We start from the raw sequence: 18,936 nt of genomic DNA on the forward strand, positions 1-18,936 counted from the left end.
ATATCTGATACCCAGAGGAGACACTTGAATCAAAGGGAGATAATCAAATCAAAAGAGTTAAGTTTCAAAAGGACTGGGAAGTTGGAAAGGACTGATCAACTCACTGTGTTTGGGTTGCCTCTGGTGCAGGAATACTGACAAGTACTGCCCCCTAGTGGCTGTACAATGACATACTGCTTCTCAAGCTTGATAATAAATGATTTTTCATTATTTGTTTGCATTTTCTTTTCCTAGTTTCCTTCATGTGTTGCTTCCAATCAGCCCAAGTATCGTCATTTCTATGTTTTGTCATAGGTTTTCACGGTTATTACTAGCGAGTTGTTTCAAGATATTCATGTTTGCCACTTTTGATAACACAGTGGTTGATTGTCAGAGGGCAGGCCTGTCCTACTCACATTTACAGTCATTTATTACCATATAAACTGTTGTCATGTCTCACTTTACCATCTCCTGATATCAGACAAAGAACCCTAACAAGACAGAAGGTTCATTGCATCATCTAAATCTTGCTTTTGTGCCAATTGTGGTTTGGTCCAGCTTCAATATGGACACTTATTTAACCATTTTGAGAGGAAAATGGACACTGAAAAATTAATGCCATAGCCTGAGGGGGAAACTCATCTGTGGGTTAGGCTGAACTTAGAACCAACTTGGGGGAATCATAATTGTACTTAGTATTACCACTGGGCCTCAAGTGGTTTCATCTTCCCAAATAAAACTCAGTCCCATCCCAAATTATTGTCAACCTGCTAGTTATTTAAAGCAGTGCTCATTGCATAAATCATATTTTCAGAACAAAACAAATTTACACTAAACACCTTTAATTTAAAAAATTGTTTACATCTTTGTATCACACCTTTAACTTCTGCAACAGTGGTGATATAAGACAATACCAGACCCAGCAAGGGATCATTTTACCATTTGCAAATTAAAACCTTTGCATGGTCAAAAACTTAAGAACAACTTTAAAAAGGAAATATCCATGCATGCACACAATAAGCCTCCAACAGGGATCTATGAATATACAGTAAACCGAAATCGAGTCTCATAGCTCAGACCATGGGAGGGTATTAGGCATTCTAAAAGATGGACCAAGGTTGTTGGTGGGCCTTGTGTCCTGTCTGCAGAGAAACACGACAAAAGACAATCAAGAAACAGTTAAGACAAAGGAAACATTTATGAACACGTTCAAAGACTGCTGGAACAGACCACTTACTTTTCATTCAACGCCGTGGTCACACCCCACACAAAAGGAGCTGCAGAATCATCAGCCTCTGTAAGACAAAACACTCTGTTAACTTTACAGACACCACATTACAAATCATCTGTTGACATCTGAAGCAGAGTACACAAGAGGAGAAATATTGATGAATATAAAAAGGTTTAGAGACTGTACACTGGATATGTCAAACTAGGTAGATAATACCTTCTTCCCAATCTTCTGTCATGTTTGGGTTCACCCACGTACTGACCGGGACCTGCCATCTAGCACACTGTTCCCTTGAGGCTGTAAACAGATCATTAGTTAATTTAGAAACACTGTCAGCACATGTTGACTCTGCAGTATAAAGAAAGAGACAGTGAAGAGAGGATTTTACCCTGTTCAGCGTCCACAGATATTCTGTCCTCACAGGTTTCGGTATGGTGAGTCAGCTCATGCTTGGGGACCAGGTGGCGAGCATTGAATGGGCAGGTTTTCAGTTCACTGGCCAGTTTGGGATGATTCTACAAATCGGTGAGGGAGAAGTTACAATCAAATCTCTGTGACCTCAGCAGCCTGTAACTCTGAATCGAATCATGGACAAACATGCAACAGCTAATTATGTCAAACAAAAAAAGGGAATATGACACAAATCTGATTTTAAATAAGAAATTGTTTATGTAATTGTTCCTTCTGTGATAAACCCTTGTATCATATCATTATCTCCACAGAGCTTGTTTTTCTGCCAAAGGACAATATCAGAACTTTAATTCAATGCGAGTCTCAAGATCCTTTACAGTTTTGTGGGATGAAAATGGAACTTATGTTTTGGGAGGGCCATTGCCATGAAAGGAAGTACCTGCTCTACAAGTGTGTGTGAGTGGGTCGGTGGCGTTTCTCAGGCCCAAGATTTTGCAGCAGAACACTGCTTTGTAACAAGAATGCTAATCACGGTACAGTTAACATGTAAACACAGGTAAAATAATGATGATAATAATAATAATAATAATAATAATAATAATAATAATAATACTTTAAATTTTGTCTTATGGGTTTCAAATCTGCCAAAATAAGTACCAAAGTAAAAATAAGGTAAAGAACATATGGCGATCTTTGTAAAAATGCAGAACAGGAGTGACCATGACAGTATACTTGAGATAGTTGTGTGATGCATGCATTGTACACCTATAGTCTTTGTTTTCACCTGCTAATATCTGGTAAATATTTACTCAACTCACTTTCTTGCACTTAATCAGATGGTAAGGGAAGCGGCAGGCTCGGATCTGGTGGTTCTTATCAAATGGGCACTGGAGAAGTTTGTCTGGGTCACAGTTACCTTTATCTTTAAAACCAGAAAAACAAATTAATTCTCCTCACCCATTAGAAGTTACTAAACCAGATGACAACTTAATGTGCAAGAATATCTTTATTATTACCACATTCCTCTGTTAGCTGGGCTCTCTCAGAAGAAGCAGTCCTGTTTGGACCAGTGCTTGTTCCAAATCGGATGGTGGTCGTCATTTTTCCTGCAGATACAGTGGTCAACTGGGAAGGTCAAAGATGGATTTACAGTTCGCCTGGATGAGAACAAAATAAATCAAATACTATCAGCGTACTAGGAGCAGCTTTTAAATGGCCGGAGAACCATGACAACAACCAATCAGATTCAAACTTCAGGACTCTGTCCAACTCTGCAGGTGTGCCTGGTTATCACCTTAAAGTGTGATTGCTTGCTACTGTGGGTTTGTTATAATGGGTTTTATTCCAAGCCTGGTCCGCCACATCCAGTGTTTGCAGTTCCCAAGCAGACTCTTTGAGGAGCACGGTATGCGTTTCACTTGGATGGCATTCACCAAATATTTGTTTTAAAACGAATATAAACCAATATTTAGTTTAATTTGAAAGTATAGTTTGCGGATATTAACATGTAAAAATAAAACAAAACAAAACAAAACAAAACATTTGGCGAAGTGTAATTACTAAGCTAACCATTCACGCAGAAAATATTTGGCTCGCGGCCATGTTTGCTAGCGAAAAAAATAATCAAGTCGTGAGCTAGCTAACAAACTATTAACAATTCACATTACCTGCTAGAGCAAAGCCAACCATACATATTTTTTTTAAAAAAGTACAATCTAAACGTTGACAAAAGTTTTTACAAGTTTTCATTTAAAAAAAATATTGTTACCTTGAAAAATGGCGCTGCAACCTACTCGGGAAAAGACTGAAGAATGTTCGTAGCCCCGCCCATTTGAATCGTTCTTTTTTTTTTCATGTCATCGCGAGAATTCACGTGACTTCGGGGTCCTGCAAAATTCTTTTTTTTTCCTTTTTCTTTTTTTTTTTTTTTTTTTTAAATTTAGTAATTAAAACCACATTCAGATTAACCCAAACGCTACTTACTGTATCTAGATGGCTTAACAGACATTTCTCTTTTTTTTTTAAAGGTTTTATATGGGGGCATGAAAAACACAGTAAAATGTAATTCAGTAAATAAAGCCTATTTAAACTATCAGTGACAAAATGTACCAAAAGTACTTAAAATAACTCAAACACTTATGCGGACAGTTTAACATTTCATATTCATTTGATCAATCAATTTTTTTTTATTATTATTGTTTAAGTTATTTTAGTTATTCCAATGTTATTTGTCTGACTTAATTTCAGTCATTTTAAAAGTCATTTTAACCACCTTAATTAATCGATTGATTTGATTAATTAATTACATCATTCAAATATTTAAAATCCGTGTAATGTACCCCAGACATTACGGTAAATGCACGCCTATTGCGTGCGCCTTTGGTCATTACGGTAACCACACGGAACTCCTGGTGTCAAAAATGGCGCTGTCCTGTCCGAGCCTGTGTAGCCAGTTGTCTTTGATCCGACTCTATGGTCTCAGGACAAACAGGATAACTAATGGCCTTTATTCTTCATATGTGTCATGTCCGTCAAGGTTCGTCCAAAGGTCCTTAAGTTACATTCATTCACACTTTGTCTTGTTGCCCTCTCATTTGAAGCCTTGCTAAGCTAGCTGTGTGTCTGGGTGTGCTCAACCGTTTATTATGTTTTGATAAGAAACATTTAAACAGACGAGCCGTCATGTAGAGGGAGCTGTCGCCTGTATGTTGAAATAATAACACTTGGCGCTGTCGTTAGACGTCCAAAATACAACTACCAAGTCAGGTTTGTCCCCAGTATACACAGACACTAAGGCATGAGGATGTAGACATGATTTCCGGGGTTTCTTTTAATTGTACATCCTTATTGATGCTCATTTATGTTTATTCATGTTTACATTTTCTGCCGTACAGGTTGCCCCTGTGTAGACACTACTCAACGTCTAAAGTTGGACGAGGTGTCGCCACAAAGCTCCAGAAGGCAAATACCAAATATGAAGGTTTCCTGAAAAGGCGATTTCCTCGCTTTTTTCAGCTTTACCACACTTTTGTGGAAGGTAAGCCCGCTGTTTATACCCCTCTCAGGTCCTCTGTACAGCATTTCTAACGATATATTATGTAGATATTTTCTATAAATGTTTGAAGTTGTGTTAGGAGGTTTTTTACATCTATAAATAAAGACACACTGATGTATGCATTTTAGTAAATCAGAAGATACAGATACAGCAATATATAGCTTTGGAGTCCAAGTTTCATGGATAAAATAATGTAATATAATGTTCTTCATACTAAATCCAAAGACAAAGTGCATGGTGCACTTGAGGAGAAAAGTTTATTTTCTTAGTTACTGCACACTATTTGAATTTAGTTAAATGCAGGTACTGTAATGCATACATGTATATTTAATCAAGATTAAGCAATCTTATCATACTGGAATCACACACTGTACAATACATGCAAAAGTTGTTTATATGGGTCAGTACAGACCAGGCAGACCTTGCAGACCTTTTCCATCCACATTTTTATCATCATAAACACGTTTGTTTAGATATATATAATTTTTTTTTATCACTGAATTGTTCCAGGATTCAAACTGTTGTTCAAAGATGCCAACGAAGTGAAGAAGATAAAAGTAAAGATGGGCTCACAAGGGCTACAGTTCCGGGATCTGCCCTACAGAGACATGGAGAAACTCAGACAGGTTGGATGTCCTTACTGAATCTGCCTCCACATGTACACACACACACACACACACACACACACACACACACACACACACACACACACACACACACAAAGAGAACAGAGCATCTGACACACCAGAAGTTATATCCAAAATGTATCAGAACCAGACATTGAGAAAAAAAAGTTTTACTGTGTTTTTGTGGTTGAACTTATTAAAAACATTTCTGATAGGAGTGAAGACTGTGGATAATAATTAGTCATTTCTGTATTATTTCATCACAGCTTTACTTTTCTTTTGCAGTTTCGCAGAGACTTCATGAAGGCGATTCCACTGCTCTTGATATCCCTCCCTCCCTTTGCCAACTACCTGGTTTTTGTCTTGATGTGAGTTCCTTATTCAACTCCTTATTCCTGAGAATACTACATAATCACCTTTATTGTGTTGGATCTTCCTTCCTGTCCCTGTTGATACCCGTTTTCCCCTCCCATCCCTCTCCTATCTGCCACTTCCCCCTCTGTTCAATTCCAGGTACTTTTTCCCACGCCAGCTCCTGATCCGTCATTTCTGGACTCCCAGGCAACAGGCAGAGTTTCAGGGATTGTACCATGCCCTCAGGGTCCAGCACCACCAGCCAGTTCTCAAAGGGCTTGAGAATAAGAGCCATCAGGTCAAAGACAGTCAGCTGCAGAGTCGCCTTAAGGGCCTGTGTGCTAAAGTAAGTGACTGACTGACATCGAGTGAAAGACATTTTTGCTCATAGGAACATTGTACTATGATGTGGAAATATTTTACAGCCACATATATGACAAAATGCTAACTTTCATATGCTATGTATTGAAATAATGCATGAGCATAATTCCTTACAGAGATTGTGCCATCAGCACATGTTTTTGTGCTGAAACTATACTACTTATTAGTGATGCTTCTCATTTAGTCCTTTGTAGTAATGGGTTCTTGTGCTCCTTCCACCACTTCTTCTGCTAACTGTATGAAATTGCATTTTATCACCTGGTTTTATTAACCAGTTTAACATTTTTCCCAAGAAAGTGGGATAAACTGACTTTCTTTGCATCTCCAGGTGCAAAGTGGACAAAACCCTCAAGTGTCTGACATCCTTGCCGTTCGGGGCCTGTTCTCTGGACGCCCTCTGGGTATAAGATGGATGGGAGTGAATCAGATGGTCAGTAAAGTCTGCGCACAAAAACACTAAATGCATTGACATAAAATGTACAGGGCTTGTTGAATATCTCCTGAATATATCTTCTGTCTCTCTGCACGGCCAATCAGAGACACATCAGCCCCCTGCTCTTCCTGACGCCTCGCCTTCCGGGGTTCCTGATTGGCTGGCGGCTGAACAATCATGCCCTGGAGCTGCTCCAGCTGGACCGGGCCCTCAGCAGGCTGGGAGCTCATCAGCTGAGTGACGATGAGCTCAGAGAGGTCAGTCACTTTGTACTGTAACTGGCCAAACACTGTTTATATGATGAACACTGTGTATTAGTTTGTTGTGTCGTAAATACTGAATATTTTATTTTCAGGCTTGTTATGTAAGGGGGCTCAATTCTACTCATCTTGGCGCTAAGGAGTGTCATGAGTGGTTAACCCAGTGGCTTCAGGTGACCTCCTCATTGAAAGGTATTTTGATTTGAATGTGCAGTATTTTTTAAAATTTTGTGACTATTTAAAGGAGTGGTTAAAATTTTTGGGAAATAGGCCTGTTTACTTTCATCCCCAACTTAGATAAGAACATTTGTGCCACTCCCATTTCTGTATAGTACACTGATTAACTTAACTTAGCATAAACAATAACAGTTTATCATATTTTATGCCCTCTGATGCAACAATGCACTTTATGCAACTGTTTTCACATATGCAGTCGATCCCTCCCACACATACAGAATTTGATGTGTAAAATCAGTAGAATTTTCCTTTAATGCCCAGATATAATAGTGGTATCAATTTTCACATCTAGATCTCTGCCAAAATGTTGAACTATCCCTTTAACCTTTCCTACTGGCATGTTTGTCTTGCCTTAAATAAGATGCTATTTTTATACCTCTTTTGTTCATTTTTTTTGCAGACTCAGAGGTGTCACTGCTTTTGCACAACATGGTATTTCTCTCTGCCAACTATCCAAAGGGTCCCAGCCCACACTGACAGGAAGTCTGAAGCGATCTGCTCTGGTGATTATGTCCTCTTTCGTGCGGCGGGCAATAAAACTTCCTGAGAGCTTTCAACGTGTCATTGTTGCCAAGGAAAAAGCATTTTAAAACCATTCTTGGCAAGATTTTGAAGCATGGGGGGGGAAAAAAAAGCTTCATCTTAGCCCAAAACTCAATTCAGGTTTGCAGGAAAGAATCTGATTGATGCTCGACGCCTTAGAGCTGTCTTATTTGCCAATTTAGCTATAAACATCAACAACATACACAGTTAATAGGATTTCTTTAGGAAACATCTGTTGTGTCTGTATCAGGAAAGTGTTGTCAGGTCTCACTTTACGAATAAGCACAGTGAGACCGGTGGGTTTTCTCTTAAAAAGTCTTGTTTAGAGGAGTTCTCATGTACTTCAGACCCTCACGAGGCACTTAAATGTATCATAACGCACTGGACTATATTCATTGGAGATGGTGAGGTAAAGTGATGACCTGTTGCTTTATCTCAAGCTTGTTACTTCTGTAATGCTCAGACCTTTCAATTGTTTACTTCTAAGCTAACGGATCATTACGTGACTCCAAAGACAAGCAGTGAAACAAAGTAAAGACAATAAGTAATGCTTTGTGATAATAGTAAAATAGTTTTTGGACACATTCCATTCGTAAACATACTGATGAGGCTGTTTTTGTAAGGGCATGTTAAATACTTTTACATGCTCACATCAAATGCGTACTGTAGCTTCTCATACATTTACCTCACTGTGCGCTCTGATCTTACTTCTTTACATTGAATAACGCCAGTCATGGCAAAAATGTAGATAATCTGTAAAAGGGGAATAATGTGACAACAGCCTTGGGGGAGGATGTGGTTTGATCAAACATGTCGACATCAAAGATCCTTAGATTACACAACGGCATTTTGCTGGATCCTAAATGGAGATTTAAAAAAAAAAGCCCAATAATTACTTGCAATGACACTCAAGCTTGTTTGCATGATGGGAGGCTGAACTTCATAGTGCAGATTAAAGGATAATTTCAACCAATGATTAATATCCGCTCACCCTCATGCTGATGGAAAGTTGGGTGTTTCTCAGTCCTCAAAGCATTTCTGGAGTGTCACAGCAAAACAGCGTTGCAACATTCTACTAAGCAACTGAAATAGATGGGCACTTGTGTTAAAATGGTATAAAACAACTGACAAAAACATAAAAATGGCTCCAAACAGCTTGTCCAGTGTAATTTAGGTCTCTGGGAGTCTGGAGATCCCAACTGATTTTGGATCTGCAGGCTTCTAGAGGCTTGGATTAGAAAATGGAGCCATGTTATGTTTGTTTTTTTCAGTTTTCTTTCATGTTTTAAAACAAGTGTCTGACTACTTCAGTTGTTAAGGAGAATGTTTCAATGCTGTTTTGCTGTGAAGTGCCAGAAATGTTTCGTCGAGTATGAGAGTGAGTAGATAATGGCTGAACTTTAATTTTTGGATGAAATTATCCTTTAAACTCCCTGAAAACCTTTGTGGTTCTGCGTATTTACAAGCTGTCTGACAAGGAGTTGTGATGGCACTTTACTTTATTGTTTACTTCATGTTTTCTTGCATCGGAGGTTTAAAACTACATGAACGTATCCTGTTCAGACCACACCTCAGCAGAGCTTTTCATTCAAGCTTTTTGCAAACTTCAGGTCAACGGTGAGTGGAACTGCACATCCCTCGTGCTGTTGTTTGGTGTTGTAAAGTGTGAAATGTCGTTTGCTTCCTGTGCCTTTCGCAACGACTGGCACAAGACACCTGAAATCTGTTTTGCAAAGGCTGTGTTGTTTATGATTTATTTTAAAATGTGTGATATTATTTGCCCAAGTTCTGACTGTTGTGATGCTCTGCCATTATTATCTGCATTGTAAAGGAAATGTGTCTCAAATAAATACCTTTCATGGTATATTTGTTTTCCTGTTTGTTTTTAGTCTTAAAGCAAATTCACATGTAATTTAAAGAGTCTTTAATAAAAATAGAAACCAGAAACCAGCATAACATTAAAAAAAACTTGACGCCCAAACAGATCAACAGAACAAGCACAGTAAAAGATGCAAGAATTCTTTTTCACCAACAAGAACATATTCAGACGATAAAGTGGACATTAATCCTTCCTACCATTTGAAATTCCAAAGCTTATACAGTATGACGCAGAGATGTTAACCTATGAAAATAAAGTCCAAAATCAATACAAGGGAAAGTATATTGTTTTGTGCATTGTATTTGAAGTATAAGATGAACATATTAATGTATCCAACTGAAGCTCCCAGAAAGTATGCTCTGAACGACCAACTCCTGCTCAGGGGTGAAGCTGGATCACATGACTTCGTAGCCGCTGCGGATGCCTCTCATCAAACAGCAGGCGAACACAATGCCCATTATCTGGAATTAAAACAATCACACACAAGGAGAGGACAGTGACATTAGAGTGTATGTTCATACACTCACACACACATATATATATATATGAGATATTGTAGTAAAATCTATATGTCCTGTAGTTGAGAGGTCTTGAACACTATAAAGTGAAAAACAGATTAGATTTAAGAAGTTATCATCACAATGTCAACACAAAAAAGTAACATATCTGAAATCATTTTAGTGCTAATGTCTGGCCAAATAACATTTTTAATGCACCAAGGTTTTTTTGTATTTTTTTATTGATGTTACATACCTGCAGGAAGGCAATGACAAGCGCTCCAACTATCACCCACATGATGTTTTTCTTCAGGAATGCTTCCATAGCATCATGACAACCCTAAAACGAAAACAAAAATGGCTTGTTATTTGAGAGACGAGTTGCCGCAGTAAAACTTATTTTTAATAGGTGTTTTGTTTGCGCTCACAAGGTCAGCTGTTAGAAGAAGTGTTTTGAAGTGTTAACCGTGTCACATACTAGGTTTGCATATTCAGTGAAGGTGATGTGATATGGAAGTTATTCTACAACATTGTTATTACACTAAATATGTAAATATATCATGTTTTCTTTGTAATATGAGCTTTGCATGAACAAATGCATTCTGTATTTGTTCAGTCTGTGTGGGGTGATGCACCTGTCTAATATTTACTCTGTCTACTGTAGTGGTTTGTGAAACGAAGGATATGTTGGACCTTTTCCACTAACAAGTTGCTAATTTTTTGTGATGTGTAGTTAATTGTCGCTTTATCAGGTTTTTTGGCTGAAAATGGCCCACAGCTTTTGGACTGACAATGAGCTAAAAGAGGGCAAAAAGCAAAATGTTGCTGCAGAGTTGGGTCATTATTCTCTGGAGGTTTGTAACAATCAGGGCTGGATCAAGGTACAGATATTCTTCAGTAAATGGCTATGATCTTCTTGCCACTAGGGGGTCAAGTTGGGGGGGATAATCACATCAATGGCCTGCATTAAATAATGTTTAACCTATTACATATTAGCCAACCCTAAGCCCATATTGTAAAACCCCAAACCAATTCAGACAAGTATAATGATTAGCAAACAGATGATGATGATAAAGTGGAGAGATGCAGAAGACCCGCTGTTTCAAGACTGGCTTACAGAGCTAGGTAAGCTAGGTTTTTGAAAGACTATCCTATAGTATGATAAACGACCTTGATAAATACAATGAGAAATGGGGAATGTTCTTAAGATATATCATTTACATGGTGGCTAAAAGGTATGTGTGTAAACTGATCTCTGTGGCCTGTTCTTGGGGGGCTGTCATGGAAATGAGGATGGAGGTGGTCTGGGTGCAACACAGGGAGACTACCCCAACCTCACATTGGACAATGAATGGACACGCAGCAGTGCTTTGGTAGTCTGCTGGAAAGACTGCTTAACATGTTGTGCATGGACTAATTTTTCTTTTCATGGAATGTCTGTTTTATTTTTTATATTGTGAATATATATATATATTTTTTCTTTTAAATATAATTTTATATTATCATTATTATTTTCCTTATTATTTTAATTTATTGTCCTCATTATCAACATACAGTTGTGTATCTTTATTTTGCCTTTGTTTGTTGTAACAGTTCTAAGTCCCCTTGAATTTCTGAATTTGAATAAGTAAAGCTCATATTAAAATGAAATGTATAACATCAGGCTGTATGTTTCTTTTAAAAACCTGACAATTATTTTAAAAACTGAAAAATATAAATAGATAAGAAAAAACACAAGCCTTTATATAAACTGGAGTTTTTCTGTACTGGACACAGATACAACAGTTCTTCTTCTGTTGTATTTATGAAAAAGTAGCTGGTTGTATAGTGTTTGCTGTAGCATTAAATCACACTGTTCCAACCAGTAATCAAGGTGTCGCCAAATGAACCACAACTGAGGTTTTTACCAGCTGGTGCACTTTGTTGGCGTCTGTCATGGTCCCAACTCCACAGTTTAAGGTGACGTTCACACAGCATGAGTCAGGCACAGAGTTTCCCTCAGGTTTGTAGTGTCTCCAGTCAGAAGAACTGTTCACACCACAGCATTTCAACTAGAAGGCAGAATGTGGAAATATGGAAAACATTTAACGTGGACACGTCAGCTTTAAAAGGCTTAACGATGGTGATGTGACAGTGAAATGAACACTGTGTCAACAGTTGGTAGGAAGAAACGTAGTGCAGCACCGACCATCAGGATGCAGCAGTGTTTTGCGAAGGTGTTGTCACACTAAGTAAACAGTGAACAGCAAAGTTTACACTGAACTCACGTCGATCTGCAGCTTATCAACACTGTCTCTGAATTCAGCTGTGCTGTTGCTGTAATTGGTGATCATATCAGTGAGACTATCCTGGACGACAGCTGAGACCTGAATGGGAGACACAACATGGACAGCATGTTAAAAGTACACCTTCACTGTCATTAAGCACAAAGAACAGTTAAATTCTACACTTACTTTGTTCCTGAAGACGTATCCAGCGATTGCTGCTGCGATCTCGATAATGATGATCAGTGAGAGAAAAACGGCAAACTGAGGGAAAAAGATAAATAAAACATGTTGTACACACATCATGGCAGTTCTGACGAAGCCCACACACAAAGTTAACTTCTACTGCTGTGTGCTTTAACAGATGTCACAATGTTTGAATTACCGTGGTGACCATGCAGTAGTTCTCTTTCCAGGCACCGCAACAGCCAAAGAAGGCGATGAAGAAAATCACCACACCGACTGCGATGAGAAGGATGGGCACTCCGGAGGCTGATGGATCTTTGATCATGACATTTTTGTGCATACCCAGTTGAACCAGGATTCCCACGACAATTAATGCGAGCCCACATATCTGCAGATATGAAAGAGGAGGTGGAATCAGCTGAATAGTTTCTCCTCGCTTGCAATGCAAGCATTTTTTCTTTTGTTTAGGTCAATAGTGGAAACTGTTACGTTTTATTTGATTATCTGATAACACCATGGAAGTAAAGAACAAGCAGAATAAGACAATATATCAATGTTAAATCCTTATCATGACATGACACTATATATCAGCTTAGATTGTGGATATCTTTACATTGCTTTATGTATGTGCTTCTCCCAGTTTTTTTCCTTTGGGAGAATTCTTGAATTTTGATGTCTGAATTTGAGCAACTTCTCTTTGTTGTATCAAGTTTTTGAAATTGCACAAGTTAAATAACCTTGTGGAAATTTTAGAGGCGGAAGATGAAACCACATAATGTAGACAGATGGTGGTCGGAGTAATATATTTCAGTTCTTTTCGGGGGATTTACTTTTCATTAGCTATTCAGTTGTGATTAAATTTAACAGGTAGATATCCACTTAGAGATTCGACTCGAACTTTCTTTTCTTGTATTAGAGCATCTGACACAAACAAAATGACTACGCACTAATGCTAAACATGTGGTGGGAAATTGCAACAGACTTAAGTTCCTGTACACAGATGCAAGATGGCAACCTGTTCAACTGTGATACTCAAGTGTCACTGCTTTGGGTGGGCCGGATGAGATCGCTTTATTATATCTTCTGCAAACATTGTGTGGGTGAGCTGTTTAACCATGATCAGCTGGGGTCAACAAGCTCTAAAACAAACACCACAGTGAGCTTCATGGGCTTTACTCTGACAGTGTGTCATCAAACAGAGAGCAGGCAGTCAACTCATGTACAACGACACTGTGGCGGAACTCAATTTGAAGTCAAAAAGGAAGTTAACGGCTAGAGCCAAAACAATTAGTCAGTCATTCTGTGGTAAAAATAACTAGCAAGCAACAATTTGAACTTCTTGAAGTTTATTGTTGAACTTCTTTTTCAACTTAAAATGTTACACAGACAACTGAGCAAGCATCTTGTATGAGAGGTGAAACGTCTTCAGGAAACTGAATCAAGTCTAGTTGCCTACGACATAACACTTAAGTTTTACACATTTCTTCCTTCCTTGTTCTCAAGTGTGCTGTTTTTGTGTTGCGCTATGTTACTCTAAATATTTGGAGATCTAATTCTGACTGCACCAAACTTAAGGCTTTAAGTTGTCAATATGAAAAGCTCTTGTCATTTCTACAGGCAGACTGGTCAAAAGTAATTTACTATTAATTCAGGGACTGTGCATGTGCAAAAGAATGATGTAACTCGTTTCCTTGGGTGTTACCTGGAATTTGTACTTCATTAATGCAGACAGGCTTAAAACAGCTTATATGATGACTGATATGATGATACACTGATGAGTGTGTTTGGATGAGGATGTCTTTAGTTAAGGGGTGATGTGAGGATATGAGTGGGAAAAAACTGACCACAAGGCAAAAACCTAAACATATTCATACATCAGTCTGAACATTCCACTGACTCAGACCTCGATGTTTATTAACCTCCACATTATTTTCTTGCAAGCTCAAACAAATAATTCATTATATGGTCAATGCTAGTCAGTAAACTCTGAAAAACGCCTTTCACACTATCCCAGAGTTAACATATTCCGCATCATTGTTTTAATTTGCAAACTGTCCAAAATGCAAAAAAATCCCTTTACAATAAGGCCTTACAGCTTAAAAATAAACAAACAAACAAACAAAAGAATTCTGTCAGAACAGGGAGGTGCACCTGAAAACAGGGCTGATTGCGCAGCAGCCATGTGTGTCATTTATGAAGCAGTAACAGGAGCACACGCCTCGCAGGGCGTACCATAGGAAGGCAATGGTTTTGCTGTCAACGCATTTCTAGCTATGCAAGGAAAAGAAGAAAAACAGTAAATATTCACATTTGATAAAGTGAAAACTGTACATTTTTTGTCTGTGTTGCTTTTGAAAACGTGGCTCTGTTGATCAATTGTTATCAAAATTTAGTTTTTGATTAATATTTTCTTTTGACTAATCAATTGTTTCAGTTTCATGATAAATACCCAAAAGATGTGGTTATTAATAGAGCCTGTTGGCTGATATCAATTGTTGGTATTGATCAATCACAGATCCAGCAGTATTGGCATATATTTTGTCTGATATGCTCTGACGTGAAAACATTTTTTCGAGATTATAAGCATAAAAAGTTGCGTGTGTAATTTATAATTAACAGATGATTCTAATATTGAAGTTTACTGTTTCAGTACACTCATTATGGATGATAAAGTTTAATGTTTAACTGTAAAATCTTGCCTCCATTACAAGTCTCTGTCACACCCATTTGATAACCACATTTTATGGATCATCGCAAAAAATCCATGTTTATCCGCCAATATATTAATACTAGAATTTTTTATTCCCTATTATCTGTATTGGCATCTGCCCAAAAATTTTAGCATTGGTCAGGCCCTAGTTATAACCTCATAAAGCTTACCATTTGTGTGTCCAGTCGAGATTATATATTATCCTTTTTATCACACCTAATATACATGTCACCATGCAAAAACAAACACATCCTAACAGGATGTAGCACAGGATAGAGACATGGTGTCACCTCATGGTTATTACAGAACGCTGAGGGGCAAGTCAGATGTTACACTTCCATTCTATCCTTCCGCTCTAGGACATCTTCTCCGTCGTCGTTTTTAAAAAGTATTAAGATGCAATGTAGTCGGCAAACAGATGAACAGAAGCCCCAGGAACAACAGCGGCCAGCCAAACTGGTCTTACTACTCTGTACTGTTTACATTTTTTTCTTAAAGCATTTCTTGTAAAATTTACATAAAATCAGGATATAAAACGTTCATATTTACAGTGGATGTAGCTCAGTAGCTTAAATGTCAGATGGCCCATAAACTGCCCAGTTATTATGCTGTTATTTGCTCCATGTTAAGCCCAGTGTGCAGCTGAAAACCTTTCAGACCTTTCAAACCCTTTTAACCTTGTTGCCACCACCAGTGTCAATATTTGTGCATGAGTCAAATAGGTGGCTAATGATTGACGTAGGAAAATATGAAGGGGTGAATAGAATAGGCAAACAGAACAAAGATGGTCACATCAATTCCAGAATAACAAGAACTGAATACAGTAGATCAGAACACAGGGATACAAATAATTATCAAGGATACTGTTATGGTTTTTTTTTGTTTTTGTTTCAACCTGACCTTCATTTCTGGACAAAACAAGAATACTGAAGAAAATAGATTGGGATATAGAATATTGGTTGATGATCTGGCTTAAACATCATAATATGCTACTGTTTCACAGTATGTTAATCCTCAATTATCATAATACCTATCCCTCAAAAATGTTATGTACGGCTGCAACTCTGATAAAGATGTACTAATTTAGAAAATGTCCAAAAACTGAATTGACAAGTGTTACTTGAGCCGTGCATATTCAGCACTGACATAAAATGGTTTATAATGTAGCTGTGAGCTGATGTTAAGGATGTCTTTATGTGTTTGTTACTAAATACATCTTTGTCATTCTGTACTTCCTCCTGTCAAAGTGTGAGATGACTATCAAGATTGCACTTGTTGCAACTGAGTCCACTGATAAAACATGCCAGAGCAAAGCTGCAAACTGTGTGAGCCAAGGAGGGGAAAGGCGAAAAAAAAAAAACTGTAAAAAAAAAAAAAAAAAAAAAAGCGCATTGAGTTAGACCAGTCACATGACACAGTTATACTTTGAAATCTGGTCATAAGATTCACATTCCATCATCACCCCCTCTCGCTCTCAAGCACACAATAAAGACACTGCCAGCAAGTCATATCCAGGAGAGGTTCAGGTGAGCCCAGGATATTTGAGATGTCCTACCTTTCCTCCATGCTTTAAGAAATCTGATATCAAACAAGTGTTAGCCAGTTTACAAGGAAGAATTAATCAGTAGATGTCATAGAATAGATTGTGTGAGTCATCAGCTTCAACAGATGACTACACACTGTATGTTGACCTAAACCAGACAAAAGTTCCTGCACACAGTCATGGGTTTGATGGGATGGAGTAATTTCAGGAAATGGCCCAGACCAGAGGTGAACATAGTTCTGCCGAAAAAGATAAGCTGATTTATCTGGGCAACAAATCAAAAACCCATTTCGCCGCTTTCACTTTGACCACCACAAGCTCCTTTCACTTTTTAGTATGACTGAGTTTGGTTATAAACATGATTAGAAACAATAAGCTGCTACTCACCCAGAAGATGAAGTTGAAAAAGAAAAGCAGGAACTTGACACACTTCATTCCTCCTTCTACACCCATGGTTGATGTGGATTAGTTTTCCTGGATCAAAACAAAGACACGCATTCATGTATTAAAACATTTGCTTCACTTTTTCAAGGCAGGATTGTGTGAACATTAGATCAGCTCTGCTATAAGCAGCAGCAGCAGAATGGGAAATGTGAGTCATCTACAGAAGGATATGATAAAAAGCCTGGACCCGTGATCAGGACATCTGTGAAATAATGCGCGTTTAATTCTGTCATTAACGTTAGCCTCCGGGGGTCAGTGAAGCACACATATTCCTATTGTTCGACTGAACTTAATTACAGCCCGTACAGACGTTGGCACATATCCATATCCCTATCACACACACACACACACACACACACACACACACAAACTTTTAAGAGGCAAATCAAAGCTCAGAGCCAGCAGTTACTTCACAGTAAACAGTAAGTCCATTCAGGCGGAAGGAGGTTTCTAATTCATCATCAAAAAAAGGAGAAGCTCGTAGTTTGTGTCTCTGTCATGGCCTGTGCAACTCATCGACGGGGCCCTAAATGGATCAAGAGAACCGTTTTGAGGAAGAGCCCGACCGGCCATGCCCCTGACCGTTAATCACCGCCACTAGCAACAATAGCAGCTTTGTCACAGGCCGAATTACATCAACGACAGCGCTTTCTCTTATTGAATTTGTTACGTTTTGACAATTAAATTAGTCTTAGACAAACAGCTAAGCAGCTCAGGACACGTTTCTTCCGCGACTGTCCGGAGAAACATTAACTTTTTGGCGACATTTTTGAGAAGGACGAAACGTTAACGGCTAACGTTCCTGAAAGATAGCAAAACATTTTTTTAAAAAAAAGTAATAATAATAATAGTTCGGTGCTATGAAGGTTGTTTGGAGGTTTACCTTTGAGAAGAAATCTTTCAAAACCCTGCGATGAGAGGCGAGGACGACGATGTGTTGAAATTTTAGCCTCTCTTCAGTGGTTTATAGTCCCTCCCTTGGCTCCCTGAACTTCTCCCCACCTCCTCTTTACTCAATTTCTCCGTATAGTTTCAAATGCTGCCTTCATGGTCCCCTCGTTAAATCCTCTACTCTTTACTAACGGTCCAAAAAACACACGCAGGTTCCGATAGTTCCTGATAGCTGAGAACGTCCGTTGGCTCCTTCATATCAGATAACCCCCTGGAGCCATCGTTAAAAGCTATGAAAGATTTATTTATCTATTTTTCAATTATAAAGGACTTTTTAGATTTAGTTCCAGATAAGCTTATAAGAAAACAGCTTACAGGCGTGTTTTCCTGAATGCCACTAGAATTTGGCAGTAGTTGGAGAGGTATTGATTCCCTTTAAATCGAGAATTAATCGATTATAACTGGTATATTGGATTAAAATAAAAGGCTAACCAGACAGTCCTAACAGCCCCAAACGCCCCAGTGTCATATTGTCAGTTGTATCTAATTTCAGTTGCAATTTTGTTTACAGGCTGGACCTATTAATAGGAGCACATTTTGAGTTGCCAAGTTGTGAAAAATTCCACTGGCATGTGTTTTTCTTCTGTCTTTGCACTGTTAAAATGTTGTTTTGTTAAAAAAAAAAAAAAAAAGGCGGTCCTGTTCATCCTGAAGCCCCTTTCCAAAAGTAAGTGGTCCAAAAAGTGTGCCAATTTTTCACAACATGACAACCCCAACATTTAAGCTGCTTCATAAATGTATTTTGAACAATAAATAAGTATCTGCATGATTAAGGCTATCAAATACAGCTTATAAACCCATTATATTTCTTAAATGGTTGCAAATGGTTGTTAATGGTTGCATTTAAGGTAACCGACCCCCTTTAATTGACACAAGTGCAGTCACACAGGTTACTGTTACAGCAATACTGGGCTGTTTCTGGGTTAAATAATGAATCTATAGAGTGAAAAAC

The 18,936-nt window shown here is 38.2% G+C and overlaps 3 protein-coding genes across 10 annotated transcripts; 1 reads left to right on the plus strand and 2 right to left on the minus strand.

Moving 5' to 3' along the window:
* Positions 1 to 800: 800 nt before the first annotated feature.
* Positions 801 to 3,522, minus strand: zgc:56699 (uncharacterized protein LOC405758 homolog). Of its 5 annotated transcripts, none has more exons than XM_037103164.1 (7): positions 3,390 to 3,522; positions 2,641 to 2,778; positions 2,440 to 2,543; positions 1,599 to 1,725; positions 1,427 to 1,507; positions 1,217 to 1,274; positions 801 to 1,121 (listed from the first exon to the last, which is right to left on the minus strand). In XM_037103164.1, exons 2-7 carry the CDS (start codon positions 2,720 to 2,722, stop codon positions 1,046 to 1,048), a joined length of 528 nt encoding a protein of 175 aa, XP_036959059.1. In that variant the 5' UTR covers positions 2,723 to 2,778; positions 3,390 to 3,522; the 3' UTR covers positions 801 to 1,045. The 5 variants fall into 5 exon arrangements, with proteins under 5 accessions (XP_036959059.1, XP_036959056.1, XP_036959058.1 ...); XM_037103161.1 differs by having other exon boundaries at positions 2,638 to 2,778; positions 3,390 to 3,521; XM_037103163.1 differs by having other exon boundaries at positions 2,638 to 2,727; positions 3,390 to 3,451.
* On the plus strand, positions 2,887 to 7,521 carry letmd1 (LETM1 domain containing 1). 4 transcript variants are annotated; one of them, XM_037103139.1, is made up of 9 exons: positions 2,887 to 3,026; positions 4,516 to 4,658; positions 5,187 to 5,302; positions 5,588 to 5,670; positions 5,816 to 6,002; positions 6,366 to 6,467; positions 6,575 to 6,727; positions 6,826 to 6,922; positions 7,368 to 7,521. In XM_037103139.1, the coding sequence occupies exons 3-9, from the start codon at positions 5,240 to 5,242 to the stop codon at positions 7,442 to 7,444; spliced, it is 762 nt and encodes a 253-aa protein (XP_036959034.1). In that variant the 5' UTR covers positions 2,887 to 3,026; positions 4,516 to 4,658; positions 5,187 to 5,239; the 3' UTR covers positions 7,445 to 7,521. The 4 variants fall into 4 exon arrangements, with proteins under 4 accessions (XP_036959034.1, XP_036959033.1, XP_036959032.1 ...); XM_037103138.1 differs by lacking the exon at positions 2,887 to 3,026 and adding an exon at positions 3,997 to 4,157; XM_037103137.1 differs by lacking the exon at positions 2,887 to 3,026 and adding an exon at positions 4,020 to 4,169.
* Positions 7,522 to 9,419: 1,898 nt separating this feature from the next.
* cd63 (CD63 molecule) lies at positions 9,420 to 18,071 on the minus strand. The gene is made up of 8 exons (XM_037103156.1): positions 17,917 to 18,071; positions 16,977 to 17,063; positions 12,536 to 12,724; positions 12,340 to 12,414; positions 12,154 to 12,252; positions 11,794 to 11,937; positions 10,143 to 10,226; positions 9,420 to 9,850 (listed from the first exon to the last, which is right to left on the minus strand). The coding sequence occupies exons 2-8, from the start codon at positions 17,040 to 17,042 to the stop codon at positions 9,785 to 9,787; spliced, it is 723 nt and encodes a 240-aa protein (XP_036959051.1). The 5' UTR covers positions 17,043 to 17,063; positions 17,917 to 18,071; the 3' UTR covers positions 9,420 to 9,784.
* Between the last annotated feature and the right edge of the window lie 865 nt (positions 18,072 to 18,936).

This window comes from Acanthopagrus latus, chromosome 7 (genome assembly GCF_904848185.1).
Source record: "Acanthopagrus latus isolate v.2019 chromosome 7, fAcaLat1.1, whole genome shotgun sequence".
Lineage (NCBI taxonomy): Eukaryota > Metazoa > Chordata > Actinopteri > Spariformes > Sparidae > Acanthopagrus > Acanthopagrus latus.

Bases quoted from the DNA above. Each gene is read 5' to 3' on its own strand.
- zgc:56699 (XM_037103159.1), bottom strand. From the start codon at position 3,310: ATGGTTGGCTTTGCTCTAGCAG. The intron at 2,544-2,637 runs GTAATAATAAAG...CTGGTTTTAAAG, and splicing joins CCAGCTAACAGAGGAATGTG to ATAAAGGTAACTGTGACCCA. The intron at 1,508-1,598 runs GTAAAATCCTCT...ATCTGTTTACAG, and splicing joins ATCTGTGGACGCTGAACAGG to CCTCAAGGGAACAGTGTGCT.
- letmd1 (XM_037103137.1), top strand. From the start codon at position 4,042: ATGGCGCTGTCCTGTCCGAGCCTGTGTAGCCAGTTGTCTTTGATCCGA. The intron at 4,170-4,515 runs GTCCTTAAGTTA...TCTGCCGTACAG, and splicing joins CCGTCAAGGTTCGTCCAAAG to GTTGCCCCTGTGTAGACACT. The intron at 6,003-6,365 runs GTAAGTGACTGA...TTGCATCTCCAG, and splicing joins TTAAGGGCCTGTGTGCTAAA to GTGCAAAGTGGACAAAACCC.
- cd63 (XM_037103156.1), bottom strand. From the start codon at position 17,042: ATGGGTGTAGAAGGAGGAATGAAGTGTGTCAAGTTCCTGCTTTTCTTT. The intron at 10,227-11,793 runs GTAAAAACCTCA...TTTTCGTTTTAG, and splicing joins CCAACAAAGTGCACCAGCTG to GGTTGTCATGATGCTATGGA. The intron at 9,851-10,142 runs GTATGTAACATC...TTTTAATTCCAG, and splicing joins TTGTCATTGCCTTCCTGCAG to ATAATGGGCATTGTGTTCGC.